At 44.4% G+C, this 26,961-nt stretch overlaps 1 protein-coding gene across 2 annotated transcripts in view; it reads left to right on the top strand.

Moving 5' to 3' along the window:
• Positions 1-409: 409 nt before the first annotated feature.
• LOC139418177 (uncharacterized) overlaps positions 410-26,961 on the top strand; it is an 85,362-nt gene continuing 58,810 nt past the window's right edge. Inside the window, exons 1-3 of one of the 2 annotated variants that reach the window (XM_071167430.1) lie at positions 410-710; positions 9,169-9,259; positions 18,339-18,889. In XM_071167430.1, the coding sequence (XP_071023531.1) occupies positions 595-710; positions 9,169-9,259; positions 18,339-18,889 (758 nt within the window). In that variant the 5' untranslated portion in view covers positions 410-594. The remainder of the gene's footprint in view (positions 711-9,168; positions 9,260-18,338; positions 18,890-26,961) is intronic. The other variant, XR_011635281.1, reaches the window with a different exon arrangement.

Genomic DNA, 26,961 nt, shown 5'->3' with positions numbered 1-26,961 from the left:
AACCTACCACAGGTTGTGACTTGATATGAGAATACTGTACAGTATAGTGCTCAAGTATGGTTTTAATTGTAATTAACTGTAGGACTAAATGTAGTATCTTATCATACATTTCCTCTGTGCTTTTATGCTGAAACTGACAATAAACATATCATAAATAATTTCAAATGTAATAAATCTAATATTACATTTGATAAAGTAATAGACGAAATATGTTAAAATGCAAAATAGTCTACCACATATAGGCCTAGTCAGTCACTAATAATCACCATAGAGGATTTGAGTACCGTGGGAATATGGACATATGGCAATTAGGGAATACGCAAAGTGGGACATAGCTTGGACCATGCTACCTCTCCTGTAATGACGAAAAATTACACATCATTTGAATATGCCAAGTACCCTAGCTCCTCCCCCATTCCCTATGCTACATCGCTGTAGGGGTTGGACTGGAGCAGAGCGCAGAATTATGGCCATAAGGAGACGAGACATGAAGGAATTGACGAAACTATAGTTTCACACATTTTTATCGAGGTCACCTCAGGGACTCGAAGCTATTCAACTCCTTGTCCAGATGTGACTTTTTCCAGGACCGTTATGTCAAACATGAAACGACAAAGTTCATGGCAGGAGGATATCGCCCGAAACTTTTCCAGACTTTTTCAAATAAGTAAATCGCAGGACCCTGAGAAAACAGAGGAAAGCGACATCAGGTATGAACCACGCGGTTAACATTGTAACAATAACAATACATCCGTGTCATGGTTTTAATTGTAGTTATTGCAAGATTGTATCAAAACCGCGCTTGAATATGATGTGAAGCACGAGGGCCAGAGATTTGACCCGAGCAGCAGAGACAGTGGTCGCAATCTGTTATATTTTCCATCTATATTGCAGGCTTAGTTAACCGTTCTCTCGATTAACTAACATTATCATTCTGTTTTCTATCAGCAGCGAAGTAGATACATATCTCTACAATGTAACCATATTCATTTGCTATTAATGGAAAATTAAACAGCCTTATGATCGTTAACGTAACGTGCGAGTGGCGAGTGCGAGAACTGGCACAAATCTGACCATCTGTCACAGTGGAGAAAACAATTGAGTGGTTTATAGTAAGTAACCCTCTTCACACAGCTACAATGGTCGCCATAGAACAAACATAAAGGTTTTTGCCTGCTCTGATATAGTAGGGCCGTAATAAACTTGAATAATAAGCATTGTATTTTAAACGCGTAGGCTACTTTTGTGTTATGGAATGATAACGTTCTTTACATGGCAAAACGCTGTACGAAGCAGTTCAGTTGTCAGAGGGTGTGTCGATACTCTACCGTATTGCTGCACCTGCCTCAGGTGTCATCTTTTGAGAATCGCTGCCCTCTTGAGACTTGTGGGAACTTGATACATATCAAACTGGTTGAGTCAGGGAAGGATTCATACTTATAGAGCCTTCAGAAAGTATTCACACCGCTTCACTTTTTCCACATTTTGTTGTGTTACAAAGTGGGATTAAAATTGATTTCATTTTACAATGTTTTTTACACAAAATACTCTAGTGTAAGATTATTATATTTTTATTCTGTACAGGCTTCCTTATTTTCACTCTGTCATTTAGGTTAGTTCTGTGGAGTAACTACAATTTTGTTGATACATCCTCACAGCCATTAAACTCTTAACTGAGTTTTCTCCTCATGGTGAAATCCCTGAGCGGTTTCCATCCTCTCCGGAAACTGAGTTAAGAAGGACGCCTGTATCTTTGTAGTGGCGGCGTTGTATTGATACACCACCCAAAGTGCTCAAAGTGATATTTAATGTCTGCTTTTAAATGTTTTACCCATCTACCAATAGGTGCCCTTCTTTGCGAGGCATTGGAAATCCTTCCTGGTCTTTGTAGTTGAATCAGTGTTTAAAATGTACTGCTCGACTCAGGCACCTTACAGATAAATTGTTTGTATGGGGTACAGAGATGTGGTAGTCATTCAAAAATCATGTTAAACACTTATTGCACACACATTGAGTCCATGCAACCTATTATGTGAGTTGTTAACCAAATGTTTTAATTTATGCTTGCCGTAACAAAAGGGTTGAATACTTACTGACTCAAGACATTTCAGCTTTTCATTTGTAAAAATGTAGAAAAACAATTCCACTTTGACATTATGTGGTATTGTGTGTATGCCAGTGACAAAAAAAATCTCAATTCAATTTTAAATTCAGGCTGTAACGCAACAAAATATGGAAACATTCAAGGGGTGTGAAGGCACTGTATGTCTCTGTAAAGAGTGTGCCGTCAATATGGCTGTGTTAACAAATGACACGGCAGAAGTGTGTTTGGTTGGGAGGCCCAACGAGTACACCATTTTCAACAACATAGTACTATTTGGTGTATGGCAATAAACCCACCTGTTAGCCCTCATTCTTCTGCCGATGTGTAGTATAACATCCCTCATGTTCTCTGAGCTGAAAATGTACAGATGCAGATGAGCTATACAGTGCCTTCGGAAAGTACACTGCTCAAAAAAATAAAGGGAACTCTAAAATAACACATCCTAGATCTGAATGAATGAAATATTCTTATTAAATACTTTTTTCTTTACATAGTTGAATGTGCTGACAACAGAATCACACAAAAATGATCAATGGAAATCAAATTGATCAACCCATGGAGGTCTGGATTTGGAGTCACACTCAAAATTAAAGTGGAAAACCACACTACAGGCTGATCCAACTTTGATGTAATGTCCTTAAAACAAGTAAAAATGAGGCTCAGTAATGTGTATGGCCTCCACGTGCCTGTATGACCTCCCTACAATGCCTGGGCATGCTCCTGATGAGGTGGCGGATGGTCTCCTGAGGGATCTCCTCCCAGACCTGGACTAAAGCATCCGCCAACTCCTGGACAGTCTGTGGTGCAATGTGGCATTGGTGGATGGAGCGAGACATGATGTCACAGATGTGCTCAATTGGATTCAGGTCTGGGGAACGGGCGGGCCAGTCCATAGCATCAATGCCTTCCTCTTGCAGGAACTGCTGACACACTCCAGCCACATGAGGTCTAGCATTGTCTTGCATTAGGAGGAACCCAGGGCCAACCGCACCAGCATATGGTCTCACAAGGGGTCTGAGGATCTCATCTCGGTACCTAATGGCAGTCAGGCTACCTCTGGCGAGTACATGGAGGGCTGTGCGGCCCCCCAAAGAAATTCCACCCCACACCATGACTGACCCACCGCCAAACCGGTCATGGTGGAGGATATTGCAGGCAGCAGAACGTTCTCCACGGCGTCTCCAGACTCTGTCACGTCTGTCATGTGCTCAGTGTGAACCTGCTTTCATCTGTGAAGAGCACAGGGCGCCAGTGGCGAATTTGCCAATCTTGGTGTTCTCTGGCAAATGCCAAACGTCCTGCACGGTGTTGGGCTGTAAGCACAACCCCCACCTGTGGACGTCAGGCCCTTATACCACCCTCATGGAGTCTGTTTCTGACCGTTTGAGCAGACACATGCACATTTGTGGCCTGCTGGAGGTCATTTTGCAGGGCTCTGGCAGTGCTCCTCCTGTTCTTCCTTGCACAAAGGCAGAGGTAGCGGTCCTGCTGCTGGGTTGTTGCCCTCCTACAGCCTCCTCCACGTCTCCTGATGTACTGGCCTGTCTCCTGGTAGCGCCTCCATGCTCTGAAAGACACAGCAAACCTTCTTGCCACAGCTCGCATTGATGTGCCATCCTGGATGAGCTGCACTACCTGAGCCACTTGTGTGGGTTGTAGACTCCGTCTCATGCTACCACTAGAGTGAAAGCACCGCCAGCATTCAAAAGTGACCAAAGCATCAGTCAGGAAGCATAGAAACTGAGAAGTGGTCTGTGGTCACCAGCTGCAAAACCACTCCTTTATTGGGGGTGTCTTGCTAATTGCCTATAATTTCAACCTGTTGTCTATTCCATTTGCACAACAGCATGTGAAATTTATTGTCAATCAGTGTTGCTTCCTAAGTGGACAGTTTGATTTCACAGAAGTGTGATTGACTTGGAGTTACATTGTGTTGTTTAAGTGTTCCCTTTATTTTTTTGGGCAGTGTATTACGACCCCTTGACTTTTCCCACATTTTCTTACATTACAGCCTTATTCTAAAATGAATTAAATAAAACAATTTCCTCGGCAATCTACACACAATAGCCCATAATGAGTAAGCAAAAACAGGTTTTTATAAATGTTTGCGCATTTATTAGAAACAAAAAAACAGATACCTTATTTACATAATTATTCAGACCCGTTGCTATGAGACTCTAAATTGACCTCAGGTGCATCCTGTTTCCATTGATCATGCTTGAGATGTTTCTACAACTTGATTGGAGTCCACCTGTGGTAAATTCAATTGATTGTACATGATTTGGAAAGGCACACGCCTGTCTATATAAGGTCCCACAGTTGACAGCCTATGTCAGAGAAAAAAACCAAGCCATGAGGTCAAAGGAATTGTCCATAGAACTCAGAGACTGGATTGTGTTGAGGCACAGATCTGAGAAAGGGTACCAAAACATTTCTGCAGCATTGAAAGTCCCCAAGAGCACAGTGGCCGCCATCATTCTTAAATGGAAGAAGTTTGGAACAACCAAGACTGAACAATCGGGGGAGAACGGCCTTGGTCAGGGAGGTGACCAAGAACCCTATGGTCACTCTGACATAGCTCTAGAGTTCCTCTGTGGAGATGGTTGTCCTTCTGAGCAATTCTCCCATCTCAGCAGCACTCCACCAATTAGGCCTTTATGGTGGAGTGGCAAGACGGAAGCCACACCTCAGTAAAAGGCACATGACAGCCCAACTGGAGTTTGCCAAATGGCACTTAAAGACTCTTAGACCATGAGAAACAAGATTCTCTGATCTGATGAAACCAAGTTGAACTCTTTGGTCTGAATGCCAAGCGTCACCTTTGGAGGAAACCTGGCACCATCCCTACGGTGAAGCATGGTGATGGCAGCATTATGCTGTGGTGATGTTTTTCAGCAGCAGGGATTGGAAGACTAGTCAGGATCGATGCAAAGATGAATGTAGGAAGGTACAGAGAGATCCTTGATGAAAACTTGCTCACCTTCCAACAGGATAACAACCCTAAGCACACAGCCAAGACAACACAGGAGTGGCTTCGGGACAAGTCTCTGAATGTACTTGAATGTCCCAGCCAGAGCCGGGACTTGAACCCGATCGAATATCTCTGGAGAGACCTGAACATGGCTGTGCAGCAACGCTCCCCATCCAACCTGACAGAGCTTGAGAGGTTCTGCAGAGAAGAATGGGAGAAAGTCCCAAAATACAGGTGTGCCAAGCTTGTAGCGTCATACCCAAGAAGACTGGACTGTTTGATGGTGCCGAAGAGGATGGCTGACGTTTTATTGGCTCTTAACCAATCGTGCTATTGTTTGTTTTTTCACATTGTTTGTAACTTATTTTGTACATAATGTTGTTGCTATCGTGTCTTATGATCGAAAAGAGCTTCTGTACATCAGAACAGCGATTACTCACCTCGAATTGGAAAAAAAACATTTCTGTAATGAGTCGGACGGGAAGGATATAGTCCAAACACACGAACAGGCCCTCATCCCCGGAGAAAGAAACTGAAATCATTAACCGATTTCCTAGTGGCTAATCTGCCTTTGCCATCCTTACTGTTAGCTAACGTTCAATCGCTGGAAAATAAATGGGATGAACCAAGAGCACGTATATCCTACCAACGGGACTTTAAAAACAGTGATACGTTATGTTTCACCGAATCGTGGCTGAACGATGATATTAATAACATACAGCTGGCGGGTTATACACTCTATCGGCAGGATAGAACAGCAACCTCTGGTAAGACACGGGGTGGTGGCGTATGTATATTTGTAAACAACAGCTGGTGCACAATATCTAAGAAGTCAAGGTTTTGCTCGCCTGAGGTAGAGTGTTTCATGATAAGCTGTAGACCACACTATCTACCTAGAGAGTTTTTATCCGTATTTTTCGTAGCTGTCTACATACAACCACAGACCGATACTGGCACTAAGACTGCACAATGAGCTGTATACTTTCATAAGAAAACAGGAAAACGCTCATCCAGAGGCAGCGCTACTAGTGGCCGGGGACTTTAATGCAGGGAAGCTTAAATCAGTTTTACCTCATTTCTGTCAGTATGTTAAATGTGAAACCAGAGAGAAAACATTCTAGACCACCTTTACTCCACACACAGAGACGCGTGCAAAGCTCTCCCTCGCCCTCCATTTGGCAAATCTGAGCATAACTCTATCCTCCTGATTCCTGCTTACAAGCTAAATTAAAGCAGGAAGTACCAGTGACCCGGTCTATAAAAAAGTGGTCAGATGAAGCAGATGCTAAACTACAGGACTGCTTTGCTATCACAGACTGGAACATGTTCCGGGATTCTTCCGGTGCCATTGAGGAGTACACTACATCAGTCACTGGCTTTATCAATAAGTTCATCGATGTTCCCACAGTGACTGTACGTACATACCCCAACCAGAAGCCATGTATTACAGGGAACATTCGCACTGAGCTAAATGGTTGAGGTGCCACTTTCAAGGAGCGGGACTCTAGCCCGGAGGCTTATAAGAAATCCCGTTATGCCCTCCGACGAACCATCAAACAGGCAACGGGTCAATATAGGACAAAGGTCTAATCGTACTTCACCGGCTCCGACACTCGTTGGATGTGGCAGGGCTTGAAAACTATTACAGACTACAAAGGGAAGCACAGCCGAGAGCTGCCCAGTGATACGAGCCTACCAGATGAGCTAAATCACTTCTATGCTCGCTTCGAGGCAAGCAACACTGAAACATGCATGAGAGCATCAGCTGTTCCGGACGACTGTGTGATCACGCTCTCCACAGCCGATGTGAGTAAGACCTTTAAACAGGTCAACATTCACAAGGCCGCAGGGCCAGGCGGATTACCAGGCCGTGCACTCCGAGCATGCGCTGACCAACTGGCAGGTGTCTTCACTGACATTTTCAACCTCTCCCTGTCTGAGTGTAATATCAACATGTTTCAAGCAGACCACCATAGTCCCTGTCCCCAAGAACACTAAGGTAACCTGCCTAAATGACTACTGACCCGTAGCACTTACATCTATAGCCATAAAGTGCTTTGAAAGGCTGGTCATGGCTCACATCAACACCATTATCCCAGAAACCCTACACCCACTCCAATTGGCATACCACCCCAACAGATCCACAGATGATGCAATCTCTATTGCACTCCACACTGCCCTTTCACACCTGGACAAAAGGAACACCCATGTGAGAATGCTGTTCATGGACTACAGCTCAGCGTTCAACACCATAGTGCCCTCAAAGCTCATCACTAAGCTTAGGACCCTGGGACTAAACACCTCCCTCTGCAACTGGATCCTGGACTTCCTGACGGGCTGCCCCCAGGTGGTAAGGGTCAGTAACAACACATCCGCCACGCTGATCATCAACACAGGGGCCCCTCGGCGGTGCGTGCTCAGTCCTCTCCTGTACTTCTTGTTCACTCATGACTGAATGGCCAGGCATGACTCCAACACCATCATTAAGTTTGCAGATGACACAACAGAGGTAGGCCTGATCAACGACGCGTCAGCCTATAAGGAGGAGGTCCGAGACCTGACCGTGTGGTGCAAGGACAACAACCTCTCCCTCAACATGATCAAGACAAAAGGAGATAATTGTGGAGTACAGGAAAAGGAGGACCGAGCACACTCCCATTCTCATCAGTAGAGGTGTTGTGGAGCAGGTTGAGAGCTTTAAGTTCCTTGGCGTCCACATCACCAACAAACTAACATGGTACAAGCACACCAAGACAGTCGTGAAGAGGTCACGACAAAGCCTTTTCCCCCTCAGGAAACTAAAAAGATTTGGCATGGGTCCTCCGATCCTCAAAAGGTTTTACAGCTGCACCAAGAGCATCCTGACTGTTTGCATCACTGCCTGGTATGGCAACTGCTTGGCCCCCGACCGCAAGGCACTACAGAGGGTAGTGTGTACAGCCCAGTACATCACCGGGGTCAAGCTTCCTGCCATCCAGGATCTCCATACCTGGTGGTGTCAGAGGAAGGCCCTAAAAATTGTCCAAGACTCCAGCCACCCTAGTAATAGACTACTCTCTCTGCTACCGCACGGCAAGCGGTACCAGAGCGCCAAGTCTAGGACCCAGAGTCTTCTAAACAGCTTCTACCCCCAAGCCATAAGACTCCTGAACATCTAATCAAATGGCTTCCCGGACTATTGGCATTGCCCCCCCCCCCCCCCCCCCCCCCCCTACTCTCTGTTATTATCTATGCATAGTCACTTTAATAACTCTACCTACATGTACATATTACCTCGATTACCTCGGCACCGGTGACCCCGCACATTGACTCTGTACCGGTATCCCCACATTGTACCGACTCTGTACCGGTATCCCCTGTATATAACCTCGCTATTGTTATTTTACTGATGCTCTTTAATTACTTTTACTTTTATCTCTTACTTTATGTTAGGTATTTTCTTAAAACTGCATTGCTGTAAAAAAACAAAAAAACAAACAAACTGCATTGCTGGTTAAGGGCTTGCAAGTAAGCATTTCCCTGTAAGGTCTACCTACACCTGTTGTACTCGTCATATGTGACTAATAAAATAACATTTGATTTGATTTGACTCAATGCTGTAATCGCTGCCAAAGGTGCTTCAACAAAGTACTGAGTAAAGGGTCTGAATACCTTTTGTTAATGTGATATATCATTTTTTCAAAAAACAGTTTTTGTTTTGTCGTTATGGGGTACTGTGTGTAGATTGATGAGGGAAAAAAACGATTCAATATGTTTTAGAATAAGACTGTAACCGAACAAAATGTGGGCCTGAATACTTTCCGAAGGCACGGTATTTCCATGAGGAAAGTGACCACCATGGGGCTAACAGTTGTCAAACAATGTCCTGTTGAAGATGGTGGTACTCAGTGCTGTAATGTCTACATACCAGTAGTACTGTACACAACTCTAGTGCTCTAAGGCTGCAATGTATGTTTGTTTTCATCCTTTCCTTTCGACCGGTGTGCTGCAATGCCAAATGAGTGCCAGGGAGAACCCGACTTCCGCTGTATGAAACAAATGTTGTGCACCTCTGGTTTATTCTTCTAAGAATTATTTTCTCTCCAATCACCAGTGGCCAGCAGAATGGAGTCAACAGCAGCCTCCGCAGGGAGACCAGTGAAGGGGAACCATCGCTGCACCAAGAAGACCTGGAGCTGTCCAAGGTATGGATGTCAAGCAGTGCTGACTGGTCAATCCATACCAGGTGCCCATGACTGTGTACAAGTAAACAAGGCTCACACAGAGAGAACCTGTACCACTAACAGTACTGCTGTCAGATGTTGAGTAGGACAGTTGAAGGCGCAGGGCATGTGCTGAGGATTATGATGATTGCATAAGAAGTGGCCCAAGGGGTGTGTGTGTTGTGAATAAGTAAGGAATCTAACCATCAACCAGGGTGGTTTGGTTTTGCAGTCAGGGCTTAGAGCTCATATTTTCCACATAGCCTACTGCTGGGAAATTATTATGCTGACCCTGGCAGTATATTATTTGCACATAACCAGAAATAATTCTAGCATAGTTTTTAAAGCCAGCTTTGAAACAGGATTTGCTCCTGGATGTAATTAGACTCAAGTGGTCCTTTTTATAGTAGGGCTGAAATGAATGCCGGTCTGTAGCCATCTGTGTAATCTTTCTACCAGACATCCTCAAGCCAAATAAGGACTTACACGTTTCTGGGAAAATAAATACCCCTGTACTGTGCTCGTTAGGCATACGTTTCAGATAGATTATGAAAAAAATTATCTCTGTTTTCAGTTTCGATTGTTTGTTCTCCTAAATTAAATGCACTATTTATTATGTGGGTTGAATGCTGTAACAACACAGAATACAACAATTTAATAAAAGTCCCATGGTGGTAGTGACTGCTCATTACTGCTCATCCCTTATTAACCAGCACTTATTCACATTACTTTAAAATATTTCAGTTGTGTATATTACATTTGGTTTATTTTATGACTTTATTATTTCATTCCAAGCCATCATCTCTATAGCGCTGCTGCCTATGCCATCTGACAAAATCACAATTTTAGTAGTTCTTCAAAGTTAGTAAGGCATACTTTTATGACTGCTGAATACCAACTATCAATCACTTAGATGATGTATTTTCAGTTGGAGACACAGTACCTCCAGTGCTTGGCTTGGGCAGGAGCTCGCTGGAGCTAAGTACCAGCACCTCAAATGCTCTTCTACTTGAGACCTCTATAGAATATTATCTCAAAAGTCATGTGGAGCTCCTGCACCCAAATATAAACAGTCCCAGCATCCAAAATTAGTTTCATTCCAAGTCAAGCACTGGATATCTCTCAAATCAACTGTTCTCTATCCCTCTCGATCACACGTTTTTTGGGTCTCTTCTCTCTGTGTTTATCGGGGATTTCTGTTGGAGAAGCAGTTTCTATATAGCTATAGTTATCTAGCTACCTATATAGCTAGGTGTCATCTAAAATAACCCTAATTTATAAGACCGTTCTTATTTGATTAATGGTGGTTGGACCCATCTATGTGAAGCTAGCCACAATAAGGATTAGCCACAATAGTGGACTTTGCTGTTAGCCTTAAAAATAAAAGTATGGCATAATTTTACTATTTGTGTTCATTTGCATCACTGTCAATTACATACTTTTATTTTGAAGGCAAACCGCAAATTCCACTATTGTACCTTATCCTTATTGTGGCTAGCTTCACAACACATAACCCGTTCCGCTCGAGCCTCACTAGCCAGATGAAGCTGGTGGGCTGCTTATAATGTTAGCTTTGGGCAACAGGGTTAAGTAGCTGGCTAGCTATTTATTTTCATGAACTGCAGTTCAATTTCAATAGGCGAACAACAAGTGGCTACCTAGCTAATACTTACTCACAAGGTTTCCTAAAACATTGCTAAGAATAATGCAAATGACTGCAGTTTCTACTGGTCATTGTTTTCAGGCTGGTTGTATTGGTGCTAGCTAGGTACCAAGCTAAAGCTAGCTACCCCAGAAGTTGCGGTCGAACAAATGATGCTTTATTACCAACGCGGTATTGTAAACACAGCGTTCGTGGCCGGTGTTTGCTTGTTTACATATTTTTTTGTACAGCTCTGACAGTGCTACTGTATCCTTTTTGACACACAAAGACCCAAATGGCGTTCCATAGTATGTATGTATGTGTTGAAGCTAATAGCAGTGACGCTACTACTGTGTAACTCCGATAGGGCAACATCTGAAAAATAGCGCAATAGTGTGTACCGGTGCTCGACCAGTCGGTGAAAGCCAACATCACCCACGACAGAGAACGGTTGATTGTCAACGGCAATGAATTCCATTATCTTGGTTTTAATGGATTTCGCCTTTGAGTTGTCTCGCTGAAATGTTCTTACTCTCTCAAATGACTGCTCGATCCACACAGCAGACATTGTGGACTAGGTTAGGAATGCTGTGTAGCGCAACGTGTAGCGCAACATTTTACTTGTCGTTATTATGTCACGTACCTACTTATAAAATCTTTATACTCTCTTTGGATAATTCATTCCAATCATTTAAAAGTTAACAGCACATAGGTATGTGTAGCGTGGTTCGTTCTGAGTTGTGTACTTTTAATTAGGACTCTGCCACAACTTGAAGGTCTGCTAGTTGAATTATTTTTATTTGCCCTGCACACGAAGAGACAACACACATTATGTTAACCCTTGGCGCAGTCCTAGCTCTCAGACACCTTGCTAGCCGAAGGCCAGGCAAAATAGACCCAAAAGGAAATAACAGGTGCAGCGTGCACACATTCAATGCACAACAGCACACCATACAATACAAGTAAAATGATATAGAACATAATTCGGACAAAATAAAAGACATACCTGCACACGAAGAGACAACACACTATATGTTAACCCTTGGCGCAGTCCTAGCTCTCAGGCACCTGCGCAAGCACATGGACACTCACTCAAACACTGTCCCAAGTACTCACAAGTTACAATAGATACCCTAGTTAGCAAGCTTTGTGAAACTTGTTAACATAAATCTTTATATTATCCACATTGTAACAAACTTATGGTAGCATAACAGTACATTGTGTAACATTATGACGGTTTTATATTAAACAATTTCGGAGCCAAGGACAACATACCTTGCTAGCCAAAGGTCAGGCAAAAGAGAGCAATAAGGGGGTATGGAAATACAGATAACCCGCGATGGACCAAACCAAAATAAACAAAACTTTTACAATCACATGTATGTACAATATTGATATGAAAAAGTGTTTGTACACCAAAGAAAAACATTAGCTATGCAGCTGTAATTAAATAAAAATATACACTGAATTATTATTATTATCAAATTATCAACATCCCCTCTTGACCTGTCCTATTTGAATTGGTCCTTGTGTGCAACTTGGTGAATAATCTAGGGGAACAACATCACACTGCTACACATGCACGATAGCTGTGACATCGGTTTTAAAAATCTGTGTTAAACTAGACATCGGGCCGATGTCAATGTTGGTATTTTTGGCTAATATCGACCGATTCCGATATGTTCACTGATATATTGTGCATCCCTAATTGTGACTAGAACCTAACCAATAATAAACACCTCCTTTAAAGGGTACCTACTGTAAGGAGGTCATAAAACAGTCATACACATTCATAAGCAGTGGGTAAGCATTTTACAAATGTTTACGCTTCTGTCAAGACCAGCAAGTTGACATTTCCGTTGTCACTTACGGTAGGTGTACTGCAATGACCAGCTTGGGGTCGCTGACCTAAGCATTTATGAAATGCCAGTTTTTCTTAGATATGTGTTATGTATGGATCCTTCAAATAAAGTGTTACCATCCCCTCTGTCAAACAGCAAAGCAACATTAGCATCTTCCCTCATTTTCAATTTGCTCTGTGCCCGGTCTTAGCTATAGCATGCAGAGTTTTCCTGGCTTGTCACCCTCTTCCTCTGTAAAGGTTGTTCTTGGAAATATTAAGTAGGTCAGCGGCAGCAACAGAAAATAGGAGGTTGCTTTTCTCCCTCAGTTTGTTGGCTTTGTCAGCTGGCCAAACAAGCAGAGAATGAGCTCATCAAAACACACTCCCGTAGCTCACGGCCGACCACCCTTTCAGCCCTCATCAACATCCTGCGGAGCATCTCGCCACAGAAATAGTGGAAGGAATAGAGGGAGTTATAGTGGAAGGAATAGAGGGAGTTATAGAGGGGGGAACAGAGGGGGGAATAGAGGGAGTTATAGAGGGAGTTATAGAGGGGGGAATAGAGGGGGGAATATAGGGAGTTATATGAATAGAGGGAGTTATAGAGGACGGAATAGAGGGCGGAATAGAGGGCGGAATAGAGGGCGGAATAGAGGGCGTTATAGAGGGAGTTATAGAGGGAGTTATAGAGGGAGTTATAGAGGGAGTTATAGAGGGAGGAATATAAGGAGTTATAGAGGGGGGAATAGAGGGAGTTATAGAGGGGGGAATAGAGGGAGTTATAGAGGAAGTTATAGAGGGGGGAATAGAGGGATTTATAGATATATTTATATTTATTTATATTTATTGAAATTGTCTCAAAACACTACAAAAAAACAACAAAAGAAAAAAGAAAATAATCAAAAACAGAAACTGAGAAACAGAAGACAGACAGTACATGGGGGAGGGGGAGAGGGGGACAAGACAGAGAATACATGGGGTTAAGACGAGTCGAACAGTAAAATATTATGGGAGTCCAGTAGGACAGGAGAGACAGTGAGTACAGTAGGACAGGAGAGACAGTGAGTCCAGTAGGGCAGGAGAGACAGTGAGTCCAGTAGGGCAGGAGAGACAGTGAGTCCAGTAGGGCAGGAGAGACAGTGAGTCCAGTAGGGCAGGAGAGACAGTGAGTCCAGTAGGACAGGAGAGACAGTGAGTCCAGTAGGACAGTGAGTCCAGTAGGACAGGAGCGACAGTGAGTCCAGTAGGACAGTGAGTCCAGTAGGACAGGAGAGACAGTGAGTCCAGTAGGACAGGAGAGACAGTGAGTCCAGTAGGTCAGTGAGTCCAGTAGGACAGGAGAGACAGTGAGTCCAGTAGGACAGGAGAGACAGTGAGTCCAGTAGGACAGGAGAGACAGTGAGTCCAGTAGGACGGTGGAGACAGTGAGTCCAGTAGGACAGGGGAGACAGTGAGTCCAGTAGGACAGGAGAGACAGTGAGTCCAGTAGGACAGGAGAGACAGTGAGTCCAGTAGGACAGGAGAGACAGTGAGTCCAGTAGGACAGGAGAGACAGTGAGTCCAGTAGGACAGTGAGTCCAGTAGGACAGGAGTGACAGTGAGTCCAGTAGGCCAGGGGAGACAGTGAGTCCAGTAGGACAGGGGAGACAGTGAGTCCAGTAGGACAGGAGAGACAGTGAGTCCAGTAGGACAGGAGAGACAGTGAGTCCAGTAGGACAGGAGAGACAGTGAGTCCAGTAGGACAGTGAGTCCAGTAGGGCACGAGAGACAGTGAGTCCAGTAGGGCAGGAGAGACAGTGAGTCCAGTAGGGCAGGAGAGACAGTGAGTCCAGTAGGACAGGAGAGACAGTGAGTCCAGTAGGACAGTGAGTCCAGTAGGACAGGAGAGAGACAGTGAGTCCAGTAGGACAGTGAGTCCAGTAGGACAGGAGAGACAGTGAGTCCAGTAGGACAGGAGAGACAGTGAGTCCAGTAGGTCAGTGAGTCCAGTAGGACAGGAGAGACAGTGAGTCCAGTAGGACAGGAGAGACAGTGAGTCCAGTAGGACAGGAGAGACAGTGAGTCCAGTAGGACAGGGGAGACAGTGAGTCCAGTAGGACAGGAGAGACAGTGAGTCCAGTAGGACAGTGTGTCCAGTAGGGCAGGAGAGACAGTGAGTCCAGTAGGACAGGAGTGACAGTGAGTCCAGTAGGCCAGGCGAGACAGTTAGTCCAGTAGGACAGGACAGACAGTGAGTCCAGTAGGACAGTGAGTCCAGTAGGGCAGGAGAGACAGTGAGTCCAGTAGGGCAGGAGAGACAGTGAGTCCAGTAGGGCAGGAGAGACAGTGAGTCCAGTAGGACAGGAGAGACAGTGAGTCCAGTAGGACAGTGAGTCCAGTAGGACAGGAGAGACAGTGAGTCTAGTAGGACAGTGAGTCCAGTAGGACAGGAGAGACAGTGAGTCCAGTAGGACAGGAGAGACAGTGAGTCCAGTAGGACAGGAGAGACAGTGAGTCCAGTAGGACAGGAGAGACAGTGAGTCCAGTAGGACAGGGGAGCCAGTGAGTCCAGTAGGACAGGGGAGACAGTGAGTCCAGTAGGACAGGAGAGACAGTGAGTCCAGTAGGACAGGAGAGACAGTGAGTCCAGTAGGACAGGAGAGACAGTGAGTCCAGTAGGACAGTGAGTCCAGTAGGACAGGAGTGACAGTGAGTCCAGTAGGCCAGGGGAGACAGTGAGTCCAGTAGGACAGGGGAGACAGTGAGTCCAGTAGGACAGGAGAGACAGTGAGTCCAGTAGGACAGGAGAGACAGTCAGTCCAGTAGGACGGGAGAGACAGTGAGTCCAGTAGGACAGTGAGTCCAGTAGGGCAGGAGAGACAGTGAGTCCAGTAGGGCAGGAGAGACAGTGAGTCCAGTAGGGCAGGAGAGACAGTGAGTCCAGTAGGACAGGAGAGACAGTGAGTCCAGTAGGACAGTGAGTCCAGTAGGACAGGAGAGACAGTGAGTCCAGTAGGACAGTGAGTCCAGTAGGACAGGAGAGACAGTGAGTCCAGTAGGACAGGAGAGACAGTGAGTCCAGTAGGTCAGTGAGTCCAGTAGGACAGGAGGGACAGTGAGTCCAGTAGGACAGGAGAGACAGTGAGTCCAGTAGGACAGGAGAGACAGTGAGTCCAGTAGGACAGGGGAGACAGTGAGTCCAGTAGGACAGGAGAGACAGTGAGTCCAGTAGGACAGTGTGTCCAGTAGGGCAGGAGAGACAGTGAGTCCAGTAGGACAGGAGTGACAGTGAGTCCAGTAGGCCAGGCGAGACAGTGTGTCCAGTAGGACAGGAGAGACAGTGAGTCCAGTAGGACAGTGAGTCCAGTAGGGCAGGAGAGACAGTGAGTCCAGTAGGGCAGGAGAGACAGTGAGTCCAGTAGGGCAGGAGAGACAGTGAGTCCAGTAGGACAGGAGAGACAGTGAGTCCAGTAGGACAGTGAGTCCAGTAGGACAGGAGAGACAGTGAGTCCAGTAGGACAGTGAGTCCAGTAGGACAGGAGAGACAGTGAGTCCAGTAGGACAGGAGAGACAGTGAGTCCAGTAGGTCAGTGAGTCCAGTAGGACAGGAGAGACAGTGAGTCCAGTAGGACAGGAGAGACAGTGAGTCCAGTAGGACAGGAGAGACAGTGAGTCCAGTAGGACAGGGGAGACAGTGAGTCCAGTAGGACAGGAGAGACAGTGAGTCCAGTAGGACAGTGTGTCCAGTAGGGCAGGAGAGACAGTGAGTCCAGTAGGACAGGAGTGACAGTGAGTCCAGTAGGCCAGGCGAGACAGTGAGTCCAGTAGGACAGGAGAGACAGTGAGTCCAGTAGGACAATAGAGACAGTGAGTCCAGTAGGACAATAGAGACAGTGAGTCCAGTAGGACAGGAGAATGGTGGTGGGATCGCAGGGCAGAGTGTAAGTTTACATCTGGATTAGAAGGACATTTGGGACAGTGAGGACTATTTATGCCTATTCTCTCGATCAGTTCAGAGAGATTGTCTGGCCTCAGTGCCCTTTAATGACAATGTCCTGGAATCATGCCTGCCCAAAAAGTTTAATTTCTATAAAGTTAACATGGCTGGCGATGTTTTTGACCTATAGAAGACCAGGACCAGGACCAAGACCTATAGAATACCACTTTTTGGGAGTATTAAAAATATATGATTTGCGCTGAATAACCATTTGATATTTATTTGATGTAAGTCTGTGAGACATGGTGGAGTGCTAAATCCAATCCCAGCCATGTGAGACATCCCCTGTCTGTCTGTGTGTTCTCATCCTTTGTGATGAGCTGAAGGATAATTGAATGAGATGTTCACTTAAGGCCTCTCTGTGAAGGGTGAAGCACACACAGTGATACCAGAGCTAGTTCACTGGTTGAAGCTGTCCTAGAAGAGGCATTGTGCCCATATGCTGAAGGACAATGGGCTTTATGTCCATGTAATGGTTATAATATTACATGTTAATATGAATTAATTTGAATGCCTTTCCTTCATAATGTTTTCAGAGGACTGGAGGAACAAAGCAACATGGTTAAAACCTTTCCAATCCTTTCACCTACAAGCAAACAAAGAGAGGAGTATTGAGAATCCGCTCCTCACTCTGTGGTCCATTGTGTCTGGACCTTGACAGCCGCTGTCTGATTGATTTGGTGACCATAATTCTGCCCCCTGCCCCCTTCCCCCCAGCCCCCACATCCTAAGATTTGTCATGCTAAAAGCTAGTAGCACATTGCTTTGTGTCTCCTTGTGGATACTGTAGTCTCAAGGCAGGAAGTGATTTACAGTAGCTGAGGAAGTAAACAAAACCACAACATGAGTGTATGTTTTAATTGTTGACTACTAATGGACAGAGAGTGAAGGATGTCTATATACATGTGGGTGGGGTGAGTGTTTCCCATGAGTTTCCTCCTACATGTTATAAACAACATTTGGCCAAAACAGACAACATTTGAATAGGGTAATAACGTTGGGGGACTTTTCGATTGAAGATTAACCTAGTGGGAAAAACAACATAATTACATCATTTTGTCATGATGTCATTTCCACTAGTTTTACCTGCTGGGAATGGTTCAATTAGACAGCCTTGATTCATATTCTGTGCAGGAATGGTTTAGGTTGACAATGGCGATGACATAAATGCAGCAGAAGAATGTATGTGGTGCTCTTTTCCCTCGGTATTACTCATGCGGAGACATACGGATGTGCAGCATGCTGTAAATTGCTGCGGTGCTGAGAGAGTTAACTGCATTGTGGGCAGGGCTATGGGGGAGGGGAGTGCTGTGTGTTTCATAGACACATTTGCATTAGAGAGCAGTTGCTGCCACTTAGCTGCTGTTGCTGTAGAGGGCACAGCCGATGGAAAGAGAAGAGGGAGAAAGAGAGTTTACCGGCTTTTCATGGGAATCTCACTCTGCTCTCATCCCCTGTTCTACCCTTTTGCCAGGGTGCTGCTGTGTATAGCTTTGTCAGTGGCAAGCATGCGGCTGAGAAAGTTCATCTGATTTGCTTTCACACACACCCCTCTCTTTCTCTCTCTCTCTTTTTTTGTGTCATTGTCTTGGGGTTCCAGGCATTCCAAGGCACGGAAGAAGAGGGAGATATAAGGGAAGGAGTACTGGGAGAGGCATTGGAGGACAGAGAGAGCCAGGGAAAGGAGAAAGGAGGAGAGGGCAGCAGCAGCATATCGGACCAGCCCCTCGTCCCACCCCCCTCAGTGGACTCTGTGCCTTGCTCTCCGGCGAGCCCCCCGGGAGCTGGCTCTCCCACGCGTCCTCCCCCTTTAGATGCCTTCTTCAGGAGACTGGGGAGTCTATTCCACTTCAAGGCTGAACCCGCCACAGCAGTCCAGCAGCAGGAGGAACAGCAGGCAGAGGAGGGAGAAGAAGGACAAGAGGAGGAAACTGCATTAGCAGTGGTGTCTATTGAGCCAGACCTCTCAGGAATGACATGTGGTGCAGAGGGGGACCAGGACCACTGTGACTCCGCCGGGAGTCTGACGGGAGGAAAGGACACTCGACACACAGAGACAGAGGACAGGAGAGAGGGAGAGTCTGACCTACACAGTGTATCAACATCCACAAGGAGTCCAACACACACAGACCTAGAGACTCTGGAGAAACCGTGAGTACTGTACTTCCTTCACGTGTGTGTGTGTGTGTGTGTATGCATGCGTGAATGTGTATAATGGTTGAAGGACAGTAATAACTTACAACTCCCTTAGATGTTTATCTATGTAACTCTCAATGTATGTGAACAACAAACTAGACATATTTTTGTTAATCCTAAACCTCAGTTTCTCGCCCTTTCTTGGATTGTTTCCGGAACGGCACTTTGAGTTTCCTAAGACCCAGTGTAGTAATACGAGTATCTTGGACGGCTTAAAGCAGAATTGGGACAATAACAACATCCAGGAAGTGTAAAGACCCTGGACAGACCTTCCATTGTAGCCTGACCTTAACGGGGGATAAACTTCAAAGGCAGCCTTAGCGGACCTGCTGGTAATTAGCAGTAGTGGTGCCAGGCCTGGAATGTATACTAGAGGTCGGAGGTGCCCCTGGGCATGGGTGTTGGCACTCCTTGGCACCAGCGACGGTCACCAATGTGAGCAGGAGCGTGCGGACAGGCTCTGCCCCGATATGAAACCTTACACCATCGCATGGTGGGATGAATGAACTCTTGAGGCGTCGCAGAATGTTTGGGATATAACAGGTCTGTGTTGCGGCACCCGTACTGTTGGACAGTGCTGCCTTTCATGTGACTGCCAAACCAGAAGTAGGATGAAGTGCCACTAGACACGGATCTATAATCAGTTTTGCATTTCTTCTCTAATGGTTAAAGTTAGTATTTAGGGGGATGGTAAACTGATCTTGGATCTGTGCCTATGAAGAAGTTGGGCAATCTAGGTTCATGGTTGCTGCTCCACCCGAAGGAGAGGAGCTGGGCTCTTGGATCATATCAGGACAATGCTAACATCTTTATGTAAACCCACAGCCAGTTAAAAGAGGAAGGAGCCTTTTACTTAGCCCTAATCCTCCTCAGTTACCTCAGGTTGACCCCATGGAGAAAACTACTGATTTGTGTAGCTCACCATTATCCAAACTGGTTTGTCTTTACACTGGACTCAATGCATCCAGAGGGATAGGTTGCCAAGGTCTGCATTCATCAGTTGGAAGTGCTCCACTGTACAGTAGCTGATGGGAGTAGTAAAGATAAGAGAGGCTAATGCATATACAGCAGGATAGTAGTGCTTTATAGATAAGTGCTATTTAGCAGCAGACGAGCTGTCACAAATCAAGTCAGTATTCAGAAGGGACAACCTATTCTTCTTAAGTCTCCTGGAGACTCCTCTCAAACCTAAATACTATTGATCAGTGATTGAAATGTGCAGTTCTTTATTGTGTGTGTGTGTGCGTGTGTGTGCGCGTGCGTGCGTGCGTGCGCGTGTGTGTGTGTGTGTGTGTGTGTGTGTGTTTTGCCCACAGTGGTAGCTGGGTCTTAAATGAACAGCTGTGACAACTTTCTCTTTCTCTCTCTTTCTCTCTCTTCCTGTCTTTCTCTCTCCCTAGTCCCTGTCTAACCCCTGGGCTATATTTTAACACCCTGTCCATGCCAATGTCAGCCAGGAGGGATGTCTTCAAATTAGAGGTCGGCCGATTAATCGGAATGGCCGATTAATTAGGGACGATTTCAAGTTTTCATAACAATCGGAAATCTGAATTTTTGGGCGCCGATTTCCGATTATTAAAAAAAATATATATATATATTTTATTTTTATACCTTTTTATTTAACTAGGCAAGTCAGTTAAGAACACATTCTTATTTTCAATGACTGTCTAGGAACTGTGGGTTAACTGCCTTGTTCAGGGGCAGAACGACAGATTTTCACCATGTCAGATCAGGGGTTTCACTAGTTAACTAGATCACTAGTTAACTAGTCCAACGCTCTAACCATTGCACTCCACGAGTAGCCTGCCTGTTACGCTAATGCAGTAGAAGCCAAGGTAAATTGCTAACTAGCATTAAACTTATCTTATAAAAAACAATCAATCATAATCACTAGTTATAACTACTAATCCAGTTTAGCAGGCAATATTAGCCAGGTGAAATTGTGTCATTCTCTTGCGTTCATTGCACGCAGAGTCAGGGTATATGCAACAGTTTGGGCTGCCTGGCTCATTGCGAACTAATTTGCCAGAATTTTACGTAATTATGACATAACATTGAAGGTTGTGCAATGTAACAAGCATATTTAGACTTAGGGATGCCACCCGTTAGATAAAATACCAAACGGTTCCGTATTTCACTGAAATAATAAAAGTTTTGTTTTCGAGATGATAGTTTCTGGATTCGATCATATTAATGACCAAAGGCTTGTATATCTGTGTGTTATTATGTTATAATTAAGTCTGATTTGCAGCAGGCCCGTAATCATTCATTCAAACAGCACTTTCGTGCTTTCTGTGTGTTATTATGTTATAATTAAGTCTGTTTTGATAGAGCAGTCTGACTGAGCAGCAGCAGGCCCGTAATCATTCATTCAAACAGCACTTTCGTGCGTTTTGCCAGCAGCTCTTCGCAAGCACAGCGCTGTTTATGACTTCAAGCCTATCAGCCTAATGGCTGGTGTAACCAATGTGAAATGGCTAGCTAGTTAGCTGGGTGTGCGCTAATACTGTTTCAAACATCACTCGCTTTTAGATTTGGAGTAGTTATTCCCCTTGCGCTGCAAGGGCCGCGGCTTTTGTGGAGCGATGGGTAATGATGCTTCAAGTGTGGCTGTTGTCTATGTGTTCCTGGTTCGAGCCCAAGTGGGGGCAAGGAGGGGGACGGAAGCTATACTGTTACACTGGCAATACTATAGTGCCTATAAGAACATCCAATAGTCAAAGGTATATGAAAAACAAATAGTATAGAGAGAAATAGTCCTATAAATACTATATTAACTACAACCTAAAACCTCTTACCTTGGAATATTGAAGTCTCATGTTAAAAGGAACCACCAACTTTCATATGTTCTCATGTTTTGAGCAAGGAACTTAAACGTTAGCTTTTTTTATGGCACATATTTTACATGGCACACATTTTTACATGGCACATATTACTTTCTTCTCCAACACTTTGTTTTTGCATTATTTAAACCAAATTGAACATGTTTCATTATTTATTTGAGGCTAAATTGAATTTATTGATGTTTTATATTAAGTTTAAATAAGTGTTAATTACAGCCTCCTGGGTGGCGCAGTGGTTAAGGGCGCTGTACTGCAGCGCCAGCTGTGCCACCAGAGACTCTGTCGTAACCGACCGCGACCGGGAAGCCCGTGGGGCGACGCACATTTGGCCTAGCGTCGTCCGGGTTAGGGAGGGCTTGGCCGGTAGGAATATCCTTGTCTCATCGTACACCAGCGACTCTTGTGACGGGCCGGGCGCAGTGCACACTAACCAAGGTTGCCAGGTGCACAGTGTTTCCTCCGACACATTGTTGAGGCTGGTTGGATGCGCGCTGTGTTAAGAAGCAGTGTGGCTTGGTTGGGTTGTGTATCGGAGGATGCATGACTTTCAACCTTCGTCTCTCCCGAGCCCGTACGGGAGTTGTAGCGATGAGACAAGATAGTCGCTACTAACAATTGGATACCACAAAATTGGGGAGAAAAAAGGGGTAAAAAAATAATGTGTTAATTCAGTATTGTTGTAATTGTCATTATTACAAATAACAAAATAAATAAAAATCTCACGATTAATCGGTATCGGCCTTTTTGGTCCTCCAATAATCGGTATTGGTATCGGCGTTGAAAGGATAGACTATGAGGATAGACTATGTTGGACTTGACATTTTCCTCTAAAATGCTGTTTTCAGGGCCTGTTCGGGTTTTAGCCTGTGGGTATTTAGGTTGGCACAAAGGTAGACAGAGTTGTCCCTGGACCAGCCATGGCCCTGTAATACATTTCTGCCCTCTGCCTATCAGATCAGATTACGCTGATGTGTTCGTGTGTGTCAGCGCTGAGAGGTGACCAACCATGACTATGCACCACATAAACACACGCTATGTTCTTCTACACACATACAGTGGGGCATAAAAGTATTTAGTCAACCACCAATTGTGCAAGTTCTCCCACTTAAAAAGATGGGAGAGGCCTGTAATTTTCATCATAGGTACACTTCAACTATGTCAGACAAAATGAGAAGGCAAAAAATCCTGAAAATCACATTGTAGGATTTTTAATGAATTTATTTGCAAATTATGGTGGAAAAAGTTACAGACCTGTAACTTCTTCTTTAAGAGGCTCCTCTGTCCTCCACACCTGTATTAATGGCACCTGTTTGAACTTGTTATCAGTATAAAAGACACCTGTCCACAACCACAAAATTGTAGACTTGCACCAGGCTGGGAAGACTGAATCTGCAATAGGTAAGCAGCTTGGTTTGAAGAAATCAACTGTGGGAGCAATTATTAGGAAATGGAAGACATACAAGATCACTGATAATCTCCCTCGATCTGGGGCTCCACTGCTTAAGCCAGTACATGTCCAGGCCCGTCTGAAGTTTGCTAGAGAGCATTTGGATGATCCAGAAGAAGATTGGGAGAATGTCATATGGTCAGATGAAACCAAAATATAACTTTTTGGTAAAAACTCAACTCGTCGTGTTTGGAGGACAAAGAGTGCTGAGTTGCATCCAAAGAACACCATACCTACTGTGAAGCATGGGGGTGGAAACATCATGATTTGGGGCTGTTTTTCGTAAGAAGCATTTCAAGGTCCCGGAGTGGCCTAGCCAGTCTCCAGATCTCAACCCCATAGAAAATCTTTGGAGGGAGTTGAAAGTCCGTGTTGCCCAGCAACAGCCCCAAAACATCACTGCTCTAGAGGAGATCTACATGGTGGAATGGGCCAAAATACCAGCAACAGTGTGTGAAAACCTTGTGAAGACTTACAGAAAACGTTTGACCTCTGTCATTGCCAACAAAGGGTATATAACAAAGTATTGAGATAAACTTTTGTTATTGTAACCCTAACCCTAAACCTAACTCCTAAGCTTAAAATAGCCATCATGGTGACATGGGTAATGCCCCCACAAGGAGAAACTGGCTCCTAAGCTCATTATTAAGCACTATTATGTGTTGGCACACCTATGCAATACTATTTTTATTTATTTATTTGATTTATTTCACCTTCATTTAACCAGGTAGGCCAGTTGAGAACAAGTTCTCATTTACAACTGTGACTTGGCCAAGATAAAGCAAAGCAGTGCGACAAAAAACAACACAGAGTTACACAAAGGATACACAAAAGTACAGTAGAAAAATCTATATACAGTGTGTGCAAATGGCGTGAGAAGGTAAGGCCATAAATATGCCGTAGTAGCGACGTAATTACAATTGAGCAAATTAACACTGAAGTGATAGATGTGCAGATGATGATGTGCAAGTAGAAATAGTGGTGTGCAAAAAGTAAATAAAAACAGTATGGGGATGAGGTAGGTGGTTGGGTGGGCTATTTACAGATGGGCTATGTACAGCTTCAGTGATCGGTAAGCTGCTCAGATAGCTGATGCTTAAAGTTAGTGAGGGAGATACAAGTCTTCAACTTCAGCGATTTATGCAATTTGTTCCAGTCAATGGCAGCAGAGAACTGGAAGGAAAGGCGGACAAAGTGGGTTTTAGCTTTGGGGATGACCAGTGAAATATACCTGCTGGAGCGTGTGCTACGGGTGGGTGTTGTTATGGTGAACAGTGAGCTGAGGTAAGGCGGAGCTTTACCTAGCATAGACTTAGAGATGACCTGGAGCCAGTGGGTCTGGTGACAAATATGTAGCGAGGGCCAGCCTACAAGAGCATACAGGTCGCAGTGGTGGGTGGTATATGGGGCTTTGGTGACAAAACGGATGGCACTGTGATAGACTGCATCCAGTTTGCTGAGTAGAGTGTTGGAGGCTATTTTGAAAATAACATTGTCAAATGCCAAAGCCAAGGATCGGTAGGATGGTCAGTTTTACGAGGGTATGTTTGGCAGCATGAGTGAAGGAGGCTTTGTTGCAAAATAGGAAGCCGATTCTAGATTTAATTTTGGATTGGAGATGCTTAATATGAGTCTGGAAGGAGAGTTTGCAGTCTAGCCAGACACCTAGATATTTATAGTTGTCCACATATTCTAAGTCAGAACCGTCCAGAGTAGTGATGCTAGTCGGGCGGGCTGGTGCGGGCAGCGATCGGTTGAATAGCATGCATTTAGTTTTACTAGCGTTTAAGAGCAGTTGGAGGCCACGGAAGGAGTGTTGTATGGCATTGAAGCTCATTTGGAGGTTAGTTAACACAGTGTCCAAAGAAGGGCCAGATATACAGAATGGTGTCGTCTGCGTAGAGGTGGATCAAGGAATCACTCGTCTCAAGAGCGACATCATTGATATATACAGAGAAAAGAGTTGGCCCCTGTGGTACCCCCATAGAGACTGCCAGAGGTCTGGACAACAGGCCCTCCGATTTGACACACTGAACCCAAAATCAAATCAAATCAAATTTCATTTGTCACATACACATGGTTAGCAGATGTTAATGCGAGTGTAACGAAATGCTTGTGCTTCTAGTTCCGACCCTGCAGTAATATCTAACAAGTAACCTAACAATTTCACAATAACTACTTTATACACACAAGTGTAAAGGAATGAAAAATAATATGTACATAAAAATATATGAATGAGAGATGGCCGAACGGCATAGGCAAGATGCAGTAGACGGTATAGAGTATAGTATATACATATGAGATGAGTAATGTAGGATATGTTAACATTATATTAAGTGGCATTGTTTAACCTCTCTGGGATCGTTCGGGACGCTAGCGTCCCACCTCGCCAACAGCCAGTGAAATTGCAGGGCGCCAAATTCAAAACAACAGAAATCTCATAATTAAAGTTCCTCAACCATACAAGTATTTTACACCAATTTAAAGATACACTTCTCGTTAATCCAACCACAGTGTCCGATTTCAAAAAGGCTTTTCAGCGAAAGCAGAACATATCATTATGTTAGGTCAGCAACTAGTCACAGAAAGCATTCAGCCATTTTCCAACCAAAGAGAGATGTCACAAAAAGCAGAAATATAGATCAAATGAATCACTAACCTTTTACGATATTCATCAGATGATACTCCCAGGACTCAATATTACACAATAGATGTATGTTTTGTTCGATCAAGTTCATATTTATATCCAAAAACCTCAGTTTACATTGGTGCCATGTTCAGAAATGCCTAGAAAACATCCAGAGAAATTACAGAGCCACATCAAATAACAGAAATACTCATCATAAACTTTGATGAAAGATACATGTTTTACATAGAATTAAAGATAAACTTGTTCTTAATGCAACCGCTGTGTCAGATTTCAAAAAAGCTTTACGGCAAAAGCACAATATTCAATAATCTGAGAACAGCGTTCAGCCACAAAAGCAAAAGTCATAAATAGCATTATAAATCTTCACTTACCTTTGCTGATCCTCATCGGAATGCTTTCCCAGGACTCCCACTTCCCCAAGAAGTGTTAGTTTTGTTCGATTACGTCCATATTTATGTCCAAATACCTCCGTTTTGTTTGCGCGTTTAGTTCACTATTCCAAAGGCACAATGCGCGAGCGCAAAATCCAGACGAAAAGTCAAAAGAGTTCCATTACAGTTTATATAAACATGTCAAATGATGTTTACAATCAATCCTTAGGGTCTTTTTTATGATACATCTTCAATAATATTCCAACCGGACAATGGCGTATTCATTACAGAGGAAAAAGAAGGAACGGCACGCTCGCGTGACCGCGCAGTAAACAACTGATTGGCCTCAGCCTAGTCCACTTGTTGAAACAGCTCTTATTCAACACCCTTCCACAATAGAAGCCTCAAACAATTTTCTAAAGACTGTTGACATCTGCTGGAAGCCTTGGGAAGTGCAATCTGGCCCCATAGACACAGCATATTGGATAGGCAATCACTTAAATGAAACTACAAACCTCAGATTTCCCTCTTCCTGGTTGGATTTGTCTCATGTAGTTTACTCTGGGCACCTTATTCATCCAAGCTACTCAATATTGCCCCACTGTCACCAAGAAGTTAAAGTGGCTAGTGCTACATTTATTACATACATTTTTCATTATTAAAGGGTCTAGAGATGAGTCAGTATGTTGGCAGCAATGTTAGTGATGGCTGTTTAA

Source organism: Oncorhynchus clarkii, chromosome 10 (genome assembly GCF_045791955.1).
Source record: "Oncorhynchus clarkii lewisi isolate Uvic-CL-2024 chromosome 10, UVic_Ocla_1.0, whole genome shotgun sequence".
Classification (NCBI taxonomy): Eukaryota; Metazoa; Chordata; class Actinopteri; order Salmoniformes; family Salmonidae; genus Oncorhynchus; species Oncorhynchus clarkii.
Note: the sequence above shows the minus strand (reverse complement) of the source record. Positions and strands in the feature narration are given on the sequence as shown.